General features: G+C 38.4%; 2 protein-coding genes across 4 annotated transcripts in view; one reads left to right on the forward strand and one right to left on the reverse strand.

Moving 5' to 3' along the window:
* Positions 1 to 265: 265 nt before the first annotated feature.
* On the reverse strand, positions 266 to 13,558 carry anxa11a (annexin A11a). Of its 3 annotated transcripts, none has more exons than XM_042501948.1 (15): positions 13,471 to 13,558; positions 10,762 to 11,010; positions 10,203 to 10,285; positions 8,353 to 8,577; positions 8,093 to 8,180; positions 6,488 to 6,582; positions 6,055 to 6,168; positions 5,652 to 5,742; positions 4,131 to 4,210; positions 3,986 to 4,042; positions 3,772 to 3,865; positions 3,516 to 3,611; positions 2,132 to 2,190; positions 1,889 to 2,011; positions 266 to 972 (listed from the first exon to the last, which is right to left on the reverse strand). In XM_042501948.1, exons 2-15 carry the CDS (start codon positions 11,006 to 11,008, stop codon positions 913 to 915), a joined length of 1,512 nt encoding a protein of 503 aa, XP_042357882.1. In that variant the 5' UTR covers positions 11,009 to 11,010; positions 13,471 to 13,558; the 3' UTR covers positions 266 to 912. The 3 variants fall into 3 exon arrangements, with proteins under 3 accessions (XP_042357882.1, XP_042357881.1, XP_042357880.1); XM_042501947.1 differs by having other exon boundaries at positions 8,353 to 8,724; XM_042501946.1 differs by lacking the exon at positions 13,471 to 13,558 and having other exon boundaries at positions 8,353 to 8,724; positions 10,762 to 11,020.
* Positions 13,559 to 16,440: 2,882 nt separating this feature from the next.
* Positions 16,441 to 23,041, forward strand: part of zcchc24 (zinc finger, CCHC domain containing 24) — a 41,818-nt gene continuing 35,217 nt past the window's right edge. The window contains exons 1-2 of the mRNA XM_042501723.1: positions 16,441 to 16,928; positions 21,683 to 21,883. Of these exons, the coding sequence (XP_042357657.1) occupies positions 16,689 to 16,928; positions 21,683 to 21,883 (441 nt within the window). The 5' untranslated portion in view covers positions 16,441 to 16,688. The remainder of the gene's footprint in view (positions 16,929 to 21,682; positions 21,884 to 23,041) is intronic.

Consider the following 23,041-nt stretch of genomic DNA (forward strand, 5'->3'; position numbering starts at 1 on the left):
TAATGCACAATAGCTTGTTAGTGACAGGAGATTATTGTAACATTGTGAGGAGATAACCATTTATAAAAGTATCCTTTTCACAAGACCATCACAATCGACAGTGATGTGGTATTTTTTCAAATCATTGTAATGGGGAGACATTTTGAACACATTTCAATATTGTGTTAAAAATCTATATTATACTGTCTTGATTCATAGGTTTGTTGTATTTTTAAAATAATTTCAATGTATGCATTTCATGTAATAAACCTCAAACACTTCCAGCTTGTGTTCTCAATATGTATTTTCTGAGAGTCATGAAAACAAAATCAGTTCACAAAATATGAAATGTGATGTCTAAGGTTAACATGCTACAATGACAAGTATATGATGTAAAACGGAAAGCATCTGATGCACCTACAGCACAACTACGACAGAAAAGATAGTGTAGACAAAATATAGAGATAATAGAATTGCAAACATTAAAGACAACTTTGGTACGTAGCTGCTTTGTTTTCTATGTCTCACTTTCTTCAGCATTGCTGAACATTACAGACTTAGCTGATAAACGTGACAGATATAATTAAATATCTGATCATAATGGAAAACTTGATATAAAATATCTTAAAAATATATAGCTCTTAAAAGTCAAATGTAATCTCTTTCAAATCAATTTTATGGCCATGTATATTCAACTCAAATATCCAGCAAAGATATCACAAGTGAAAAAATATAAAGCCTTTCTGTGCATACGATATATGGCAAAGAAACGCAGCAATATGTGTATACAAGGTTTTTAAAAGTAGGTAAACATTGCATTGAGAGTACTGGCATGGCATGCAGGTTTGCAGTGTGTGTATAGTGCATATAGATACGGCTGGAAAACTGATATTTATAGAACATTCCAATCATGTAGTAGTCACTGTTTCCTTTTCAGTCACTACCACCACAGAGCTTCAGTAGGAGTTTCTTGTAGTCTCCTGATGTGTCTCCCTGTCAATAAAACAAATGCGTCAGTAAATTATTTAGAGCTTTATCTCACGAAATTATGTGAACTTGTTGCTTTAAAATCATCCATGAGGCTGTGGGTTTATTTTAATTAAAGGGATAGGTCACCCCCAAATCAAAATCACATATTTTCCCTAAAACCTGTAGTGTTATTTAGTAATCTTAAATGTTTTGGTATGAGCTGCTGAGAGTTGGAGATATCGGCCATAAAATTTCTCCCTTTGCTCTAATATAATGGAACTAGATGGCACTCCGCTTGTGGTGCTCAAAGCGCCAAAAAAATACATTTGAAAAACTCAACAGCAATGTTTCTTTGCAGAAATCATGACCCAGTTACTCAAGATAATCCATAGACCTTGTTGAGAGCATTTTCATGCAGGAATCATTTTCTTTCTACCAAACAAAACCCAGAAACTGTATAGCAGTGCAGCAGAAAGCCTGTTCTACTGCTAGCTCACTTAGCACCACTGAGCTAGCTAACGTTACAGCTCAGCCGAGGAAGATGCCATTAATGTTTCCATCTGTCACAAGCACAAGCCTCTCGTCCATGAGTAGATGCACACTTCTGTTGGGTGATACTGTTGGAAGGTGTAATTCAGTAGAAAGAAAACTCAAAACGATATCTCTGGATTATCTTGAGTTATTCTGCAAAGAGACATTGTTGTCTGGTTTTTCAAATGTATTTCTTTGAAACTTTAAGCACCACAAGCCGAGTGCCATCTTGTTGCATTATATTGGAGAGAAGGCAGACATCTGTACGGCTGTTATCTCCCAACACTCAGCAGCTCACACTAAAATAATCTAGGTTGATGAATAACCTAACAGGTAAGACATACAGCATGTATTTTTGACTTTAGGGTGAGCTATGCCTTTTAGCACAATACATAACAAAGGTACTTACAGAAATGTGTGTGTACAGCGACTTGCCGTAGTTTTTGACATACTCCTGGCGGATATCGAGCATGTCAACCTCCGAACGGGACACCATGATCCGGATCAGGGTTGTGTCTTTAGTCCCAGCTCCCTGAACACATGCAGGTAGATACACACATATACAATGAGGGTGACATAAATTAAATTTTATGGTGTACCTATTTACGTTATGTATAGAAAATTAAATTCCAAACAAGACAAGGTTTCTCACCTTCATGGCCTTGTAAAGTCTCTCAGCAAAGTAGGCAGGTGTGTTCTTAATACACTTCACTGAAACAGAAAGTAATTATCACCTACACAAGCAGAGCACACTAACTAATTCATACTTTTTAAATAAACAAGATGACTTAATCAAAAGTGCACGGCAAAGAACACTCACTGCAAGGTGAGAATGAAGACAATATCAATACTTTACATCTAAAAAGTGAACTATTAAAAATCAAGCTGTGTATACAAACGTAAGAGTAGAATAGGATGGCAACAAGCAGATTTAAAGCTGCATTAATCAATATTTTTAGATTTAAGTATATTTCTATGTGGACTTTGGTGAGGGTGTCACATATAGTGACAAACCTATGGAGGTTTACCTGCAGCTCTACTGAGCTTTTAAGCCTGTTTGACCCCAGCACATTTACCGTCTGGTTGAGTCTGCCCATTTGCATCAACACAACAACCCCGCTGCCAGCAGCAAGCTGTTTTATGCAAACAAGCTCTAATGCATGCTACCTGTCCATGACCAAATGGCAGAGAGAAAACATTAGCTCAACTAGCTGATGGAGAGAGTTGAATATCTAGCAGAATTTTTTCTTGGCTGAGACTAAAATAGAGCTAAAAGGAGACAAAAGTACAAAATCAAAATTCACCAGGAGGCAGGAAACAATACAGCTATATAATGACAATGTTGCTCTGCGTCTGCTATGTTAGCCATTGCAACTTGGTGACATTAAAGGTCCAGTGTGTAGGAATTAGGGGCACCTACTGGCAGAATTGGTATGTAATACTCGTAACTGTTTTCATTACTTTATAATAACCTGGAAACAAGAATCGTACACACAGGACATTTAAGCCAGAGCTGTGTTTGTCAGCTTGTTTCTGGGACCTTCTGCCACCTAGTGGCCAAATATTATTTAATGCAGCTTTTATGCAAGTCACATTTTGAAAAAATGTACATGTAAAATCTGAAACAACACCATTGTCCATAAAAGTGAAATGAAACACAGCAAAACTGATGGCAAACATCCAACACTGCAAACCACCTCACAATGAAAATGTATAGACTGGATGTGCAAAACCAATGGAAGGATTCAAAGTAAACACATCTAAAAACAGGTTACTGTACCATAACCCTGAGAAATGTTGGCAAAAAAAGAGGGGGAAAAGAGATTATGCATGTAACAGCACAACTTCCTCCAGTTCTTCTTTATACGTGTATTAAAATAGCTGTTATACAAAGAGCATGGAATGTTTAGTGGTTGAATGTAGCTTCAAACAAGAACTGCAGACAGCCTGTAACCTCGTCATTGACTGATTATGTGGAGCAGATTCTGGGTCTGACCCATCGATGACTAGAGTTGAATAGTTGTGTGTATTCTTACCCACTGCCAACATGCCACTCTCAAGGTCTCCGGACATCTCCCTGCTGATGCTCTTCTCAATATCTCTGCCACACATCTGCTGGTACTGAAGAAACACTGCACACACAAACATGCATCCACATATGAACACACACCATCGGTAATACGGCTAACAGGGTCCTAGAGTTACATTTGAGGCCTGATTATCCTTTAATGTGTTTTAAATGTTGAACCTTATGTTACATTGTGCTTGTGAACATGACTCCAAAGAGAATACCTGCTCTGAGATGTGGTTTGCTCCTGGCACACAAAATAGCATTAAACTTGGACTCATCTGTTCCCAGCTTGTTTTCTCCAGCAGCATACAGGGCCTATAAGGGGGATAACATGTCTCTGCAATCAGTAGGTCCAGTAACTAATAAAATCAAAACTACCAAGTTGCGGACAAATCTTAAGACACGAATGAGTAATAAGAACAAAGCAGATTTTACCTGAGCATCTTGTTTAGCCAGAGAGATGTCAACATTCTCTCGCTCGTCACGATTACCCTGAAAAACAGAGGACAGCATATTCCTAATTAAATCTGAGCGTAGTTGCTAAGAGACAGATGGTTATTAGTTTATAATTTATCTGTACCTGGGCCAGAGAGATCAGCAGCCTGCGGAAGTGGCCTGAAGTATCCCCACTGATGGCATCCTCCAGTGACTTCTTGTATTCTGAAATGGCAAAAAATAATGGTACAAACAAGTATGTAAGTTACAGCAATAGACTTTTTAGGGTTGATTGTAAATATTTTTGGATTGAAGATGGTAAAAATCTGAGTATTTTCTTTTAACTGCATCTTTATTTTGACATGTAACATTTCACAACTGTTTCAAATCATAAGGTACTGAAATACTTTACTAGAAACAATGTTTTGCATCGACTGCACGTGTGGCAGCATGCAACAAATGGCCGTCAAAAATTGTGCAGCAATGCTAACTGACCCTTTGCTAAGCCCTGCCCCTTTGCCATGGTCCTTCAAGTTGTCGGAGCGAGCATGGAGCCAAAACTGTAACTAACTGCACTCCCGGAGGAAATATTATCAAATTACTTAAAAACGAAAAAGCAGTTTCAGAGAAAAGCAGAAAGAAGGGCCAACAATATGCGTTTAAAACTCATTCAGCAGTAAAAAAAGATTAGAAAGATAAGGATAGTTACAAGCTAACAGATAACAGCGTAAAAGTAACCACCACATTACTGGCATTTGAGCCAGAAGACAATGAAAATGAAGGCAAACGTTGTTGATTTTCAACCGCCTGTGTGTCATTGCATTTAGTGCAGATGAATGAGAGGCCAAACTCACATGCACACACTGTAGTGACACCCAACTGGTTGAATATCAGCTAAGTTTCCCTGTTTCCCTTCATTGATTCCGTAAAGTGTGGTAAGTCTTTATTCACTGTTATAATCATTTAAACGCAAAAGAAGCACGTGTATTCATTCAGCAGGCTATACCTTCAGTAGCTAGCTCGCTAACACCTCATTATTTTCAGGATTTGATTTTGGCTGTGTAGTTGGAGTTAGCTGATGCTATGCTATTATTGACCAGTCTGCATTTGAGGGGTAGAGGGGGTCAACTGACCACTGCTGTCCACTATGGCTATTTTTACGCTTGCTTTATCTAGCTTGCAACCCTGCTCCATTACCAGTGGTACTAGTCGGGTATCACAGAGAAGAATTTTATGCTTATTGTAAAGATAGTCTGCAAATATGTGCTGACACATTGTCGGATTAGACCAGCACAGTAGAAGTATGGTTAAAAGTATATTTACAGAGGAGTTGCACTTCACAAATAGGGGGTAAGGAGATTGACAACAACGTTAGTACAATGAGCCGCAACATCTTTAACAGGCACTCGACAAATAGGCAGTATTGGAAAAACTATTCAAATATTTTATATTTATGAGTAAAAAGTACTCTCTTAGTGTAGCTACAGTAATGAAACCTTGATTTTAATTTCTTTTTGTTGAATAAAAAGCTTTATACTAAATGTCTTTATGTGAAAGAGATTCCTTGCCAAAACAAAACTGCTTTTACAAATGTTGATGTGTTACCCAAACTTGGATAGACTGAGGTCATCCACTGATGTAAAAAAAGCATCCTGACGTATCTCACCTTGTTTGTAAATGCGGTTTATCTCCTTGATTTCAGCGTTGGAGCGAGAAGACAGGATCTCTATCAGACATGCTTCGTCGGTTCCTGCTCCCTGTTAGGAAGACAGAACATGACAACCTGACGGCCTCATCCTCTGGCCTTGTAGCAGCCAAATTGATTCCTATTTATTTTTGTTGAATGAATCTTCATTCAAACTTACAACTAATGCAATCCTTCACAACATTTCATGATTATGTAACATGTGCAGGCTTCTAAATCTAGGTACATTTTCATAAGTAAGAAGTAAACAAATGCTCCTTAAATGTAAAAAAAAAAAAAAACCCACACACAATTAGCTGGATTACAAATCATCTTATGTTGACGAAAAGAAAATAATCTCTTGCTTTTGTTCCTGAGTATTTACCTTTATGGCATTGTGGAGCTCAGAGGCATCAAACTCAGGTGGGCTCTTCAACGTGGCCATGACCAGCTTCCTGAAATCTCCAGACAGTTCGGAATGCAGGTCCTTAATCAGATCCTGAAAATGAAAACATGTTTGGCATAACTCAAAACCATCATTCACTGTGAAAAACTTACTGCAATATGATCTGTGGCATAGTTAGAATGAGCTCTGAGGACATACTGTCCTCTCTCCATTTTACTAGCAGCTCTAGCACCTGTTGTCTGCGTGTCCCCATTACCAGCGCTATGTAATGCACACTGAGCCACATATGATTCTATATTGAGAAATTGTTTTGTAAACTTGTTTTAAGTAAATACTCCCCAAATAGAAAATGGCATTAGGTGTTACACAAATAACATACAAACTTAATAAAGAGCATAAGCAGCACTGTTACCTTTCCATAGGAAGTTTTGTAGGCTCGGAGCATAGGCACACGCTGCTTGTTGGAACGACTCCCCAGTAAGTCAATGATGGCTTGCTCGTCAGTTCCTGTACAGACAAGCCCACAATGTCAAATAAGAATCAGGTCACAGATTTAAAAAAAAAACATGTCTAAATTTCCAGTTCAGAACATTCTGTACATACTTACATTTATGGCATACTTGAAAATGACAATTATACAACAGTTAGTTCCGACCAAGCAATTTGATTGGTCGAGAGGCATTTCATGACTGCTGATATAGGAGTACAACATCACTAGGACTGTTAACTTTTAACTCTGCATGTATCACTCCGCTTCACGGCTGTTCAAAATTCATTAATTAGTGTAAGTGAAAGTGGGATATGTTTATAGTATGGTGTAAGCACAGATTCAAACAGCTAGTTACCCAGGAGGGGGCAGCTGTGATGGGTTTTGGTAAACCTTCGTTCACTGGAGGTAAACCAGCTATTACAAATGTTGCAAGGATGTGCAGTGAGACAGGGACACACTCGTCTGACACTGTCCACAGCCTGAGAGACACCGACACACACGCACACGCTGTCTGATAGGGGACTTGAGGTGACGGCGATCACAGCAGTGAGTGGACACACACTGCAGCGATGAACTGTCTGATCAAACTAGCTCATCTGAATCACACAGGCCGCCAAAGTGTCTGTTAACAGACTCTGATTTCACTGAAAACACAGAGATAAATGTTTATGATATGAAGCAGCTGCTCTGTGCAGAACATGAAGACCGAGCTAACACAGATTAGCAAGCAGTGCGCAGGAAAATGTTTATTTGTCGCTAGGCAACAGCTGTTGCATCCAGCGGTTGCCGAACTATTTGTGTCTGCGGAGCCAAAAAAATCATTAAATAAACAAACAAATCATAATCTGTTGTCACTATTAACAAATAAAGGACGCTTGTAGAACTGTTGTATAAAAGAATGATTATGATTATGATTAATGATTATCTTCAGCACTTGGCCTGCGGCCTCATGCCTACGACCGAATCACAGCCGTGATGATATACGAGCACAACATCACTCCATCTGGTGTGATATTGCTTAAATATCTTTCTAAAGAGGAAAATAATGGCTGTCCTCCACCAAGGAAAGTCTTTGTCAGTTAACAGTCAGGATGTCTTTGGCTAATGTGTTTGACTGCATGTGGTGACTTCATTTTAAGTTCTGCCAAACTGATTCTCTACTATCTTCGTACCTTCACAGATCCGTAAATTAAGGCACAGTGATCTATAAGTATTAAGTGTTGAGTTGTGCTCATGAAAGAAATGTGACTACAATCGTTATAGATGTGACTGAAGTTTTCAAATGATCAGAAGTTACTTTTTAGCTAATATCCTTATTAAAAAAAAGACCATAAAAGACAGCAATCCTGATCAGCTAAACATTTCCTAGCTGACTATGACTCTTACAACCAAGTAGTCAACTTTAAAATTACGAAGGGGCGACCCAAAGGAATATACATTTAAACCACAACTCTCCAAATGGATATCATTGAGTAAATCACGTGCATCCAGGTCCAGAAATTACTTGTTCTCTGTCCGTACACTTACCGAAGCCTTTCATTGCCTTCCTCAGGACCTCCACATCTCTAAGTGGGTCAGCTCCAGGAAAGTCCTTGATTGTTCCTCTGAATCCTCTCTGAGATAACAACATGGCAATTTCCTCAGTGCAGCAAGCGTTATTTTAACAGAACGTTCAATCTGTTTTATGAGTTACATTATAAATGTATAGAAATATCTGAGTATTCAACACATAAAAATTATTTCTTTTAAACCATTGGGTAAAAAAAGGTATTTTGAGTGTTTCTTACATTAATGGGTGGGGCTATCGGCATAGCTCCTCCTCCTCCATAGGCTGGCATGGATGGATTTGGTGAAGGGACCTTTGGGTAAGTTGGCATAGGGGCTTGTGCTCCTCCATAACCCGGCATGGGTGGGTTGGGTGATGGTGCACGGGGGTACCCAGGCATTGGCTGGCCAGGCTGACCAGGGTAGCCCATCCCTGGGCCTTGGGAGTGTTGCATGCTCCCTCCTGGCTGTGGGTACAGGCCATATGACTGTTGGTTAGGGACGGGGGGACCATACCCACTAGGCTGAGTGGCAGGTGGGTAGCCCCCGGGGCCTTGGGCGTACATGGGTGGGTTTTGAGTAAAACCCGCCATGCCTGCAGGGATCTGGTTGGCCTGTGATTTAGACAGATTGGCATCTCATAATATGTGTACAGAGCACTGACGATAGTTTCATGCAAAGAACAGGTAGCTGGTCACACCTTTTTTGGATTTAATATAGATTTATTTGACGAATGTTCAAGTAATTGTCACTTATCCTGGATCTAACTTCAGTGTAGGGTTGTCAAAAAATACATAATGATTCTCAGATATTAATCGATAATGAAAATTAGTATTGGATACAATACTCATTTGCAACAGTATCAATACCAACAGTTCCTTCTTTGCCTCCTCTTTGGCATACAACTTATGCCAGGTCTTTGGGAGGAATTTCAAGAGGTTAGTAAATTTCCTGTTTCAACATCATTAAAGTATCATACCTGACCGGGGGCACAAATTAACGTTAGCTGTTTTATTATAATCCATTAGCAAACAGCCACATTAGCCGTCTTATGTTATAGTTGACCTAGCAGCTAACAGCTATCAGTCCTGCCCATCTGTAACATTCATTGGCAGCATTAATTTAACAAGATAACACAATTATTTGTTTTGAAAAGTGTTATGTTTCCCAAAAGTCCCAGACTGAAGCTGAGAAAAGTTGATCTGCAACTAAACAGAAACACTCGAAGCCTACTATAATAACAACTCTATTTGATCAGCAATCAAAATATGGTGCAAAGTCACCAGAAGCTCAAAAAAATAAACAGGCACATTAAGGGATATGCATTCATTACTGTTTTTTTTTTTTGGAAATACCTCAAACAACCTAAAGATATTGTTGTCACTGATATCTTACAGTAAACTCACAGGGTTTTTTTCCCACTACCTGGGGCAACTTCAAAATATTGTTGTCATCGATGTTTTTGTTTGTATTATTGTTATCTTCATTATTATTATTATTATTATTATTATTATTATTATTTTTATATATTTTTTTATGCCTCTTAATATTTTTTTTCACTTTACCCCTTGTGGTATCGAAAATGTATCATTCTGGGTGTCTGTATCGAGTTAGAAATCCTATTATTTCAATAATCCTACTTCAAAGGAGAAACTCAAACTCTTCCTGATGTTCTGAATTTCTGTCAGTGACTATGTAGAATTATCCAAATAAAGTGTGGCCATGCTATAAAAGAAGATGGAAATTCATATATCTGATGACAGATAATGAGAATACAACATAGACAAGACAATGACTAAAGGAAAAGAGGGTAAAAGAGGTTGCATTACATTGAAAGGTCTACGAAGCGTGAATAAGAATGACTTTTTCACATGCAAGAGACATAGAAAAAGGAGCTGAAAGAGAAAATGGTGATGCTAAAGATTTTGAGATGCCAATATTTGAAAAAGTCTTACCGCAAAGTGAACGGATGTGATATTCCATGAATGGCTGTGTAATTAATTCTAACAGGCATATTTAAACGCAATAATCTCATGTTGCATTAGACATATATTAAGTATTTTCTGAAGGTCATTTTTTAGACTAAACTTACCATGCCAGCATTGTATCCAGGGTTGGATAAGTTGTCAAGACCAATGGAGGGATATCCACCAACAGGGCCACCTCCCCAGCTGCCTGGAGCAGACAACAAAGACAAAGCTGTTGAGAAAGGCTGAGAACACGCTGTGCTACTACATGCATGAAAGAATTCTGAATATTAGACTGACACAGGAAGGATCGCTCTTACTGGAACTTCCTCTTTCCCACTTTCCCACAAGTTAACGGTAAGGTGAAAGAGAGCAAGGAAGAGAATGGGAGTACTGTGTGAAAGATGGACTGTGGGGCTCGCTTCTCTTAGCAGCAGCGGAGGTTCGTTTTTTCACTCTGTTAACTAAAAGTCTCATGATTCCTATTGCCTACAAACAAGACAACTAACCCTTTCTAAGATAGGCACCAGAATACCTTAACACTTACCTCACCTTTACTTTTCTGTACATTGAAATCATCTACTGGGATTATTGTGTTGCTCTAGATGAGAATGTTTTTTGCTAATATGTTTTTTTTTCTCAAACTTCAATCGTTTCATTTAGCAGTGTGCCATGATGGCTTACCTTGTGGTGGTGCCGGTGGGTAGCCACCAGCCTGTGGTGGATAGCCCCCCGCCTGTGGAGGGTAGCCACCAGCTTGTGGGGGATAGCCACCAGGTTGAGGAGGATAGCCGCTTGGCTGTGGAGGGTAACCTCCAGCTTGGGGGGGGTAAACTCCAGGCTGAGGTGGGTAGCCTCCGGCTTGTGGAGGGTAAGCCCCAGGCTGTGGTGGGTATCCACCTGCCTGAGGGGGGTATCCAGGGTAGCTCATGGCTGTAAGCATAAAACAGAGCTGTCAATCAAAGTGGTGCAAAAAATAACATATAAATATGATTTAAAGAATCATCTAATACCCACATTGTTATGATACAAAGCTGGTTGAAAATGGATGAAGTATCCCTTTGAAAGAACACTACACTAAGAAAAACACTGAGATAGCTACAGCAGAGCTGAAAAAACATCCTGCTTTAACCCCTATCCCTCCTCATCTTTAGGCTGGACAAACATTACTCATTGAACAAGATGTGAAGTTTTCAACAACTGGTGCACTTCTAGTGTATGTCTGCTTTGAAAAATGTAGGTCTAGCGTACAATAAGCATATCATTTGTTGTTATATTGGACATAAGAAATAAGTCTCCTTTATAGGTCAAGATCCTTGTTCAGTGTCGTGCTATTTAAATGCGCCTGCCTCTTTTTATATATTCTTTGCTTTTGAATGTTGCAATGTAAATGGCACTTTCAACGCAATCTAACGACTTACAAACTCATTCCAGGGCCACTGGGTCACAGACATTTTTAGCTAAGTGGTCGGGTGGTGGTGGGGAAACTTTCTTTTTGGTTAGTATGAAAAGCTTGTGCTCCAGTATGCCTACTTGTTCCATGGTAAGACTGACTTCAGTGGACTTAATGGAACAGTCCTCTCTTTTTTGCATTTTATGGACACAGAAAAAAAAAGTTGTTCTGTTTGGGATAAGCACACAGGGCAGCATGGCTATCCTATAGCATACAGATGTCAAATCCTATGAGATAATAGCATTTTATTCAGTAAATACAGCAGTTATCCTATAACATACTTTCAGATTTCTGTAGGTGAAAGTTATATCCATGGTCACACTCACAATGACTCGGGATCTAGCCTAACTGTGAAATAAATAATATAAACTTCCTGTACACTTCCTCCTTGTACCCTGCTGCTGCTGTCCAACACAGCAGCCCTGATACTCAAAGTGCCCCTGTGAAATACTCCATCAACAGTTAAAACAAATGTCTACTTCAGGGTTATATGCTTCAGGCTTAACCTTTTAACACCTGAATCAACATTAGTTTTCTTGTGCAGCATTCAGATGCCTTTCACAAACAGTTAAACCTCTGAAAATAGAGAAAAATGGTTTGATTTAATTCAAAAAAACACGGGAAATAACATGTTGCACAAACTGTAAAAATTAAGTAAAAGGTGACGAGGAAATGATCTGAACATTAGCTGGGGAGTGATTATGAGATATTATCAAAAAGGAAAAATGTCCAGAAAACTATATTTATAATTCTTTAAATCATATTTTTAAAATGATGTCACAGGAAAAAAAAAAAAAAAGAATAAAAATAAAACTTATTTAATATTTTGCACTTTCTTAATTTCCTTTTTTGTTTATATTCAGGTTAACTTCACCTTCTTTGTTGTTGTTGTCTGTTTGTTTTTACAAATGTATGCTTATTTTTGGACCATTTCTTGTAAAGTTGCTCCTCGTCCTCTTTTCGAGTTTTTGAAAGAAATTAAGGCATATAGCTCAGGTTCCCAGAGGTTAAAAACGTCGCATTTTATTGTTGTACTGGTGCAAACATATCACATCTAGCTGCTTTCACAATTCAAAATGTGAGAAAACTGTGACATGTGAAAACCACAATCCACAACTGCAAACTCTAACACACCAATGCAAGATAAATGTCTTTATTAGCACCCCAACTCCCTGTGCAAATATGGCATTTGCTTGAGGAGTTAGGGTGCTAAAAAGACATTTATCTTTTCAGGGTCAAGACAGTATGAAGTATTACAACCTCCTCGGGTGTTACAAGACAGTGACAGTTACTATTAGCTAATCTTAACATCCATTTTTGGTTCATTTTGTTCCATTTAGTGTAACACTGGGTGTGTCTGTCCACTCACGTTACAACTTTTGAAGATTGCTAGCTCGTCGAAACACAAGACTTTTTTTATGCAATGAAATTACTTGCACTGATCGCTCAACACCATGCAAAACAGATTATGTTAGTCAACGAAAAACAGACACTTAGCCATCTCTTCACACGGAGAAAAGTTGGGGTTTTTTTAACAGTTGGCAAGCTAGCAGGACGCTGCTTCAGGCCTGTACAAATCTCCAATGAAAACTAGCTGAGTTTCCTCCCAATCCAATTTACATAATAAGGCTAAATCAGCCGTGCCAACTGAGCCCTGCTCTGCCCGGGAGCTAGCTAGCTGGCTAATCACGAATAAACGAACAAAATCCCAGCTGCAAAGTTAAACTAGCACCTAACATGATTATTTTGTAGCCTAAAATGTTTGAGCTAACTTAAAGGTAATAATGTTGGCAGGCTAACGACAGCGTCGACAACAGCCGGAACAAAACGACTCCAAAAGCGGTTGCCACTTATCTAAATATAACTTCTAACGTTTGCTAATGTATCATTAGTTATTCTAGTTGTTCATGTTCACGTATTTGTTAGATTTCAGTACTTACTTTAGTTCGCCTGCAGTCTCTTCCTGGAGGACGTTTGTGTTAGACCAGCAGGAGCAGCTTAGACTGTACTTAAACTGGAATGGGTGGGACATACTTTTCCATTTAAGGAACCCACCCCATGTTTTTTTATCTACCCGACAGCGCAGTGACACACAGCCGTCCGCTCATCACATGACAACAATAAATGCGTGTGTTTACCATTACACATGCATGAATATTAATGACAGGACGGAAAATGTGACAAACCGACCTCACCTTGTATGTCACAATAGGTCTGCAACTTCACAGGTGTGCCTCTACCTTAATATATAACTAAGTCATACATTAAGTTAATGTTGTATCGTCATTTGTTGAGCAGTCCCTGACAGTACCTGGTTTCTTTTTGGTGGTTCTTTGTTTTCGCTACATTTGATTTAACATTAATGAATGAATTTACTTAACGTTATTTCTATATAATAAATAATAATAATAATAGAATAATAATTTCTATTGTATATATTTATGTATAATATATTAATGTATATTATATAGACTACTAAATTTAGCCAACTAATTTTATAGTAATCAGTTATAGAGATAAAATTACTGAAAAAAAATGTATTTACCACAGCATGGGGTCTGTCATTTCAATAAACTAATAGCATAATAATTTTATTATTATTATTATTATTATTATTAGTATTAGTATTATTAATTATCAATTTTGTGTTTGACACACATTTAATAATTATTAAAAACCTGATTATAAAGTGTATGAATTATATATTCCAATAACTAATTTAAATTGTATTACTGTATATTATAATAATTTTATAGTAATCAAAGTTAGATGTATAATTTAAATACCATTGTATTTAGTTACAATTTACAGTATATACTAATGGCTGTTGTATATATATATATATATATATATATATATATATATATATATATATATATATATATATATATATATGTATATTATGTATATTATGTAGACTACTAAATTTTAGCCTATTAATTTTATAGTAATCTTTTACAGAGATATTATTACTGAGAAAAAATATATGTGCATATGTGTATAAATATAATTTCTATTGTTTTTATTTACCATAGCATGGGGTCTGTCATTCCAATAAACTAATTGCATAATAATAATAATAATAATTTTAAAAAATGTATGTAAAACTTTTCTCAACAAGGTTGCAAAGTGCAGAAAAAAACAACCTGAGGAATCATAGATGTTTTTGTTTGTTTGTTTGTTTTGGGGGGGGCTAAAATGACTAGTCATTGTTTGTACTTTTCAAAAAAACAGTTACAAAGTGCTTTACAGAATAAGATAAAACTAGACAAAACAGAGTGTAATTTTAAAAAATAAAAGTGATAAAAGACGGATAGAAACTAGAACAATAGATTTACAGTAAAAAGGCTCTAAATTCTACAGGCATATGTGGTTATGAAGTCTTCATAATTTCCTACAGGTGATATTTTTACCTCCCTCCGCGTCACTGATCCTATTACTGCATTTAAGAAAGCCACACTCATTTTTTTCTATTACACAACTGTACCGTTTGTGTGTGAAAAAGGCATTTGCCACTAGAGGGAGCTGTTTTTAAACTTTTCTCCATATACCATGCAGGCCTGCCTGCCACCTGCAGGTTGGCTTGGAGACTGGGACACTGGGACAGAGGTCTGAGAAAGGCCTGGCGCTGGTGTTGAAGTGCTGATTCTATTGATGTATTAACAGATTTTTTTTTATTTTACTTTGGGGTCTTTTCTAATGGTGTTTATTCACCAATGCTCCAGATTTTTTTTATTGTTGCACATAAGAGGAAACATTTTTCAGATGACTTCTCAGCAGTAGTAACACAATTTGGAATCTAATTAAACATAAATTAAACTCTGTTGACTTGTTAGACCTTTTCTTATAGGAGGATTATGACACAATGGGCCCTGGGTTTGTATGCATAAAAGGGACCCTACAAGATGCTGCTGTCTCTCCAGAGTTCAAGTGCTCATATTGCACAGAGTACAGAGTGCATCCAAAGTCTTAAAAACTGAGGGGACAGAAACACACACTTCAAATGTATGATGGTAGTTTCTTTCTTGTAACACATTTAAAGTGAATGTAACAGCCATTTCCTCAGTATTATTACTGTTTATTATTGTTGTTTTGTGTAAATATTTGCTGTTGCTTTGTTTAAACTTTTGTCTGCGTCCTTTTTCTACCGTCTACCACTGAGAGGAGATGCACTGAAATTTTGTTATATATATTTATGCAATCACAACAAAGTATTTTGTTATATTATATTATATTCCCCTTTTAGGACTTTTGGATCTCTGTTATTGACATTATGATGACGCCCTTCAACAAGAAATGCAAAGTTAAAAAGAGCGATTTCACGCACAGTATCTGGCTTAGTGGGCCCCTGGGCCTGATAGGCCTGTTGTTTAGGACCCCCAAGGCTTCAGTCAGTTAGCATAAGTCACAGGGATACTGCAAAGATCCATCAGTTAGGTGCAATTACTCACCTATGTCCCTGAATAAACAAAACACATCCCTCTCTCTCTCCCTCTCTCTCTGTACAAATGCAAACTCTCTCTCTCTCTCTCTCTCTCTCTCACACACACACACACACACACACACACCTCAGTTCAACACTTAAACATAAACAGATATTTTTCAATCATACATGCAACAAGTAGGCCTAAGTGGCCAAATCAGGGCCTAAGATGATGTAATAAATATCATATGTGTTAGAGATGGGCCAGTCTGTTAAACTGGTTTGACTACTGAGGCATAATATTTATTAAAGTTGTGGTGAAGCTAAACTGAGATGAGAAGTTAGAATAGGCAGAAGAACCATTTGTCTCCTCAATTGAGCCATTAATGAATATTCAAGCTGCCAGACGCTGATTGGCCTGCGTCCTCGATGACGCAGAGCCGTCCTCATTAAATATTCAATGAGTCTCTCTCTGCCCCGCTGCAATAAAGGCAGATAGCGGACCATGGGGAGCAGGGGAAAACTTTTTATACTGACATGTTAGCGCAATGACTTTTGAGTAACATCTAACTGGGACGAGGCTCCCGGCGTGAGGAGGACAGGGCCCTTTTTACGGGAAGAAAAAAGGAGCACTTGCCATCTGCCGGGGAACGAAAAGCAAGACGGCTAAAAGAGAGTTGAGACCAGTCCAAGAATCAGCGGTGGAAAATCCAGTTTAGCCATTTGAATTGAAAGATGAGCTTGTTGTCTGCCATAGACACGAGTGCCTCCGTGTACCAGCCTGCGCAACTTCTCAACTGGGTCTATCTTTCCTTACAAGACCCCCACCAGACCAGCGCTTTTGACGCATTCAGACCCGAACCAAACTCTTCCCACCCGGATCTCAGTTTCAGCAAGACTCCCGCAGCGGCGGACTTGAGCTCTTCCCTGAACTCCAACTATCTCAACAACTTCTTTCAGCTGCAGCGGAATGAGGTGAAAGATGGCATGCCGCATGTACATGAGCTATCTGTTGGATTTCAGATTGTCAGATGGTGGTTGAAAGTCAGAAATTGAGCTGGTTGGATTTGTTGAGTGTTGCACGTCTGTGCAGCAAATGTTTTAGCATGTACAGCATGGGCTATTCTGGTAGGATATACATAACCGCCATGATATTTCTAATATGGACAATAACTTTAAATAGTCGAATTAAATCCACACTTTGGAGCATCAGCCTTTTGTATATTGTTGAGAAACCCTTAAAAGCAATAGACATTTAATAGGCCAAGTACTGTTATACTTAAATCTAAGAAGTAGAAAGGCTGCTGTAAATATTATAGCAAAACTGTAAGAAAGAAATACAGTAAAACAACAACAACAAAAAAAAATCCAACTTAAAGACATTAGTGTCCAGGCTGCCTTAAATTTTTTAAATTTTTCTAAATTTGAGAAGACAGCTTGGAATAATTGTATAATGATTCAAAACAAATAAACTTTTATGTTCAAATACACTTGAAAGGATTTTAGCAGAACTGAATTAAAATACAGATAGTTAATACATTTATTTTACTATAAATGTTCATTTGTTTTGAATAATTGCAACATTACCTAAACTTTTAAGGCAGCCAGGAAACTAACTTTTTTTTTTTTTTTTTTAATTTAACAAATAGTGTCTTTTTGAAGGAGCTGATTGTCACACTTGGAGTATAGTGTCACATTGTTACAATAAGCTCACTTATGAGTAACTGCAGGAATATTATCTGACTCTTTGGGGGAAATCTGGGTTAGGTTATTAAAACCTAATTAAGCAACTAACAACTTCCTCGACAGTTAATCACAACTAAGTTTCTCTGTATAGGCAATATGATTCCCTCTCTCTATAATGCTATTCAATAATTAAGTATAAATAAGTGAGTTTTCATCATGGTCATGAATGATCAGACAGTTAAAAAGGCACAGATTGAAATAGATTCCCCTGCACGCCTCAGTCTGGAGAGAGCGGGCCACTGCAGCCTCCTGCTGAGGTCTGCTGTCCCTCTGACTTCTTCAAATAACCCAGGTTGTGCAAACAAAATCAGTCCTTGTTTACATATTGTCTATTTTTGTCACTCGGTGTAATTTTAGGGACAAACATGCTGATAATGTATGCATGGGGCAAAACCTGATACTGCAGAGCATGCTGTGCAAAAAGGAGCCCACCACCACACCCACATATACACACAGAAAAATAATCACACATTTGGGCAAAATGGTAGTGTAAAGACTATACTGCAAGCTTCCCAGTGGGTTGATTACACTGCAGTTGAGTGTCTTAGATCTGTTACTGTAAGACTATGTGCTGGAAACTCAAAGAAAGTAGTGGATAGATGGTGCATTTGCCATCTAGAGCCCGTGTCCATTATTATGTTGGTAACCATAGAGGCCCTTTGAAGTCATTTAACATGAAACAGTCCTCTGAAAATTGGGTGTGCACATTATACATTACATGCAATTGTGTAATGCCATTCAATCCGCATGAGTATAAAGTGTTTCAAACTGAGGGAACGCATACAGTCTGGAAACGGTTTAAGAGGTGGGGGTTTCATTTTGCAACTTACTAGAGCAGTTAAGCCAAGTAAAATAAACCGCTGCAGAGATTTGATGATGAGATGAGTAATGCATAATGTGGTTGTTTTTGCAGTGAAGGTTCACACAATTTAAAGCGAATTAGTGATTAATGAATGAATTTGTTGGAGATTGAAAACTCGGTGTGGCACAAGCCAAGTATGCTCACCACAGTCTCATCTGCTGACTGCTTAGCTTAAATGTGTCATTTTTTCCCTTGTAACCTAGTACTGTACTATGAAGAGAAATGACTTTTTAACATTTGTGATTTTTCTGGGTTAATATACATTCTTAAGTTAAGTTAAGTAATCTTTCTTTAAGTTAAAAAACCCTTTTTGAAAGAAAGAGTTCTTTAAGGATTATTGAAAGCATGGGTGTTTACCTTCAAATATTCCAAAGTTTACCTATGTTTCAAATGGTATTTATGCATCTGCAATCCCATGAATCAATTCATTTTACTTGTGTGCTGCCATAGTTGATATCTTTACCATCATTTCATGGCATAAACTAGTTAACCCATACAGACACAAAGTAAATATGTTGATTGGTGGAGTTACTGTACACCCTACCACTGAGCATCCTGGCTGTAGTAGCAGTGTTTTCACAAAATCAGTGGTTTGTAAAAGCGTGATTGTGAACAATGAGTGTTTTGGGTTGTGCTGGAACACATTAGCCTCATGAGGTCCAAGGCTGCAGAATGAAGTTCCCCTGGACCTACACTATCTTGTCAACTAAAATCATGAATAGTGGAATATGAAAAGGTTCTTGGTAAAATCTACTGGGGCGTTCTTGTTAGCACCCTTAATAAATTGGTTCAGAACCCCAAAAAATGGATTCAAAATAGTTGGTTTTCTTTAACGAGAAGTGCGAACTGCGACAACACCAGTGGGTGTGTCATATTCTACAGGCTGGAAAGGGAGGATGGAGAAGGCAACAAAGAAGAAATCAATTGAGAAACCTTAAGAAAAAAGACTGTGTAGTGGACTCATTAATAGTTGGTTAATGCTTGTTTTTTGGACAAAAATAAATATCTGTAATAACAGACCTGAACTGAATAGTTCACAGGTAATCAATGAAATCCAAGTTTTTGCTTCTAATGTTTACTAATATTGGTCATTGCGAAGCGTCCTCTGTTGATAACATATCTTTTATTACAACTAGAAAGCACAAAGGTTACAAGAATCCTGAACAGAACTGGTTTAAGAACTGGAGCTACTTTGGTGGAAAAAGGGTGTCAAAGAGTTTCTACCAGGAAACAAAAAGGTTTTCCCACAATGACAAGTCAAAAACTTTGTATGGTTCTAGTTGGCACCTTTATCTCTAAGAGTGTATCTTCTATAGCAATTTCCTTTGAAACTTATTTTACCTAATCAAATTTAAAATTTCCACCAGACGCCACAGCCCTGGCTTTAACATGTGTCTGTGTGTGTGTGTGTGTGTGTGTGTGTGTGTGTGTGTGTGTGTGTGTGTGTGTGTGTGTGTGTGTGTGTGATTGACCCCTGCAGTGTCACACCTCATCCCTGGATCTGGGTAAAAAGCCACAAATCTGTTTCAGTTGTTGACCTCACTTTTCAATAGTAAATGATACCAGATTAGTCCTTATTGTGTTGGCCAACACATACATACACACATCTATCACCACATGAACATAGAATCTCCCGCTCACTCACTCACTCACTCACTCACTCACTCACACACTCACTCACTCACACACTCACTCTCACAGACACTAAACAAACAAACTCTCCCCACCATTAGCAGATGTGTGTGAAATCAGTTTCCTTTGGGCTGACAGTAGAAGGTTTCAGGCCAACTGAAGAAATGTGAGAAACATAAACTTAGCAAAGTTTCCTGTTTTATATTTGTTAAAATAACTCTACAGCCTGCTCTAAGACTTAAGTTTAGCAAATGCTCAAACTTGCACATTTCCACGATGAGAGGTAATACCCAACACTGATACGCAGAGCTAAAACACATGGCAGACGGAAAACTTGAGAAGCTACAGAGCCGTAACACTTGATTTATGACGACTACATGTAATATAAATGAACATGAGTCTTAAAGCTGGAGCTGGTTAGCACGACTATCTCACAGCCCGCAGATAAAGATTTGGCTTTTAGCCCTGGCTAGGTTGCCAAGTCTAAGGTTTCTGCTCTGTGCAACATTGAAACATCAACAGTAACATCATTTCCTGCGCCCCGAAAAAGAGACATGACCGTCAGTGGAGAAAGAAGAGTTCTGTGGATTTCATCATGCCTATGAACTCTGATGTTTTTACTTGAGGGTGGTGTCTCAAATGTTTGTCATTAGTGCGGTTAAACTATTAAATGTCAAGGCAGATGACAAGCTGAACTGTTTGTTTAGCAACTTGTCCACCAGGGTTAATTACCTGCCCATCTGAACATAAAAATGTCTGTGCTACAATCAACATAATTTCACCCTGAGGTCAATTCCTGCACGGTTTCTGGATTTGAAAAGAGGAAGACACAAATGAGAAGGGAAATAAGGAACTGCAGGCAATGCTTTCCCTGTTATTAATATTCAGAGGGCATCTCCTATGAATTCACTGGGCCCTGTGGCATGCAATGCCGCGCTCTGTGGCTCCGAGCAGACTACAAACACTGACCATGGCTAGTTTACCACCAACAGTGCATGGTGACATTGCTGATGTTCCACAGGCTGGTGAGGGAACATGCCTCCCATCTTGTTTACAATGAGTCATCCTCTGCAAAGTCCTGTCTTTCTCTGTGGACATGCTCAGTACTTTTCCAGCTCATGAGCACAGCTGGGCCTCTCGCCAGATGTTCTGTATTTAATGAGAGAAATGATCTTGGAGGGATTTTTTTTCTTCTTTATTTTTTGGCGCAAGAGAAAATAGGACAAGCCCTCAAAGGAAATTAGTGATTAATCTTGGTATTTTAACACTCCAAGACTACATACTATCTTGTGTGTGGTAATGTTGTCCAACATACTGTATGTCAGCAAGCCACACTTAATGAAACTGAGAGCTGGGGATTGAAGTCAGTGTGAAAGCACCCCAGGATTGCTGTTAACTTATTTACAATATGACAGTCTGAGACAAAGAAGAATTATTTGAAGAATGATGCCAAAATTAAACCATTTCTCATATTATTCTTATTTTCTAGGCCCTAAACAACAACGTGTATAAGAATGTGTCGCCTTATGGCTCCCTGAACAACATCGTGGATGGACTCAACTCCCTGACGGACCATTTCTCAGACCTATCCCTTTCTTCAGAGCCAAGAAAACCAAACAAAAGACCCCCACCCAACTACTTATGCCACCTGTGCTTCAACAAGGGCCATTACATCAAAGACTGCCCTCAGGTGAGACTCACATATTTCACAAATCCAGCCTTAAGATGACACTGAAATTCCAATAACTGCGTGACTTTAGACTTCTTCCGTGTCTTTTCATTTGGTTCATACAAGCCAATGATGGCACTAAAAGCTGTGCTTGCTCCAGCCAATGCCTGTCTCTCTTTCTTTCTCTCCTGCTCTCTTTCCCTCTCTCCCTCTTTGGCTCTGGTCTGACCTACTTGTTAAACAGGCTGCCCTCTGTCTTCTGTAGTCATGTGTGTGACTGTGTGTATATTTGTGCTTGTGTGCATCTTAACCGCCACCACATTTACACTCCAAGAAACTGTCCGTTATAACCATGATGAATAAACTTCTTGGGCCAGTTCAAGGGTCAAAGGTGAAACTGTGTCTTTGCATTGGATCATCAGTATGTTTGTAGGAATAAAAAAGAACATTTACAGATGCAGAAAATGCTCTTGCTGACATGTAGCTAAAAATATTATATATAATCTGCAAAATTACAGTTGCATTGCAGCTCCCCACTGATTACATCTGTTATGAAGCAGGGTTTTTTGTGTGAGGCACCATGGTAAATCCACTGTGAGGTCTAGCATGGAAGTTACAAGCACACTGATGCATGACAAATCAGCAGCTGTCAAATCTAAACTCATCTCGGGAAGCATCAGGAAAATGTTTTGAACGATCCCTGTCAATTCACTTTAAATGAAGTATGAGCAGAAATGTCTTTTTTAAGAATAAGATCCTGGTTGAGAGGCTGACTTGTTGCTACAGGTTGATGCAGGTGTGCAATCACTAAACGTCTACATGCGAATGAGTGAAAAGCTTATGTGCACAAACACTGTGAAAATGCAAAGTGATTTGATATTTTGTGGATTTTTGCAGTAGATTTTAAGGGAAGGGATGGACTATGAAATTGCTGTGGTGGATCTGTCATTGTGGTGTTATATAGTGCCTTGTAAAAGGCAAACTCCATGGCTGAGACTGCGGCCTGGAAGTGATCTGATTTCATAGGAGAGCACAATATCACTTTCCCTTGGAATTGGGGAATTTTTAGTTGTTTTTTTCTCTGGACTCACAGTACCTGATAATATCCTTTCTCTCTCCCTCTGTCTCTTTTTTGCCTCCCCTGTTTCTTCTCTTCCTTTCCTTGGGTGAGGTGCAATA

Source organism: Plectropomus leopardus, chromosome 15 (genome assembly GCF_008729295.1).
Source record: "Plectropomus leopardus isolate mb chromosome 15, YSFRI_Pleo_2.0, whole genome shotgun sequence".
NCBI classification, from domain to species: Eukaryota; Metazoa; Chordata; class Actinopteri; order Perciformes; family Serranidae; genus Plectropomus; species Plectropomus leopardus.

Excerpts from the sequence above, each read along its gene's own strand:
- anxa11a (XM_042501946.1), bottom strand. The coding sequence starts at position 11,020 with ATGCTTACAGCCATGAGCTACCCTGGATACCCCCCTCAGGCAGGTGGA. Across the intron at positions 3,612-3,771 it reads CAAACCACATCTCAGAGCAG|TGTTTCTTCAGTACCAGCAG; the intron begins GTATTCTCTTTG and ends TTGTGTGTGCAG. Across the intron at positions 2,191-3,515 it reads GAGTGGCATGTTGGCAGTGG|TGAAGTGTATTAAGAACACA; the intron begins GTAAGAATACAC and ends TTTCTGTTTCAG.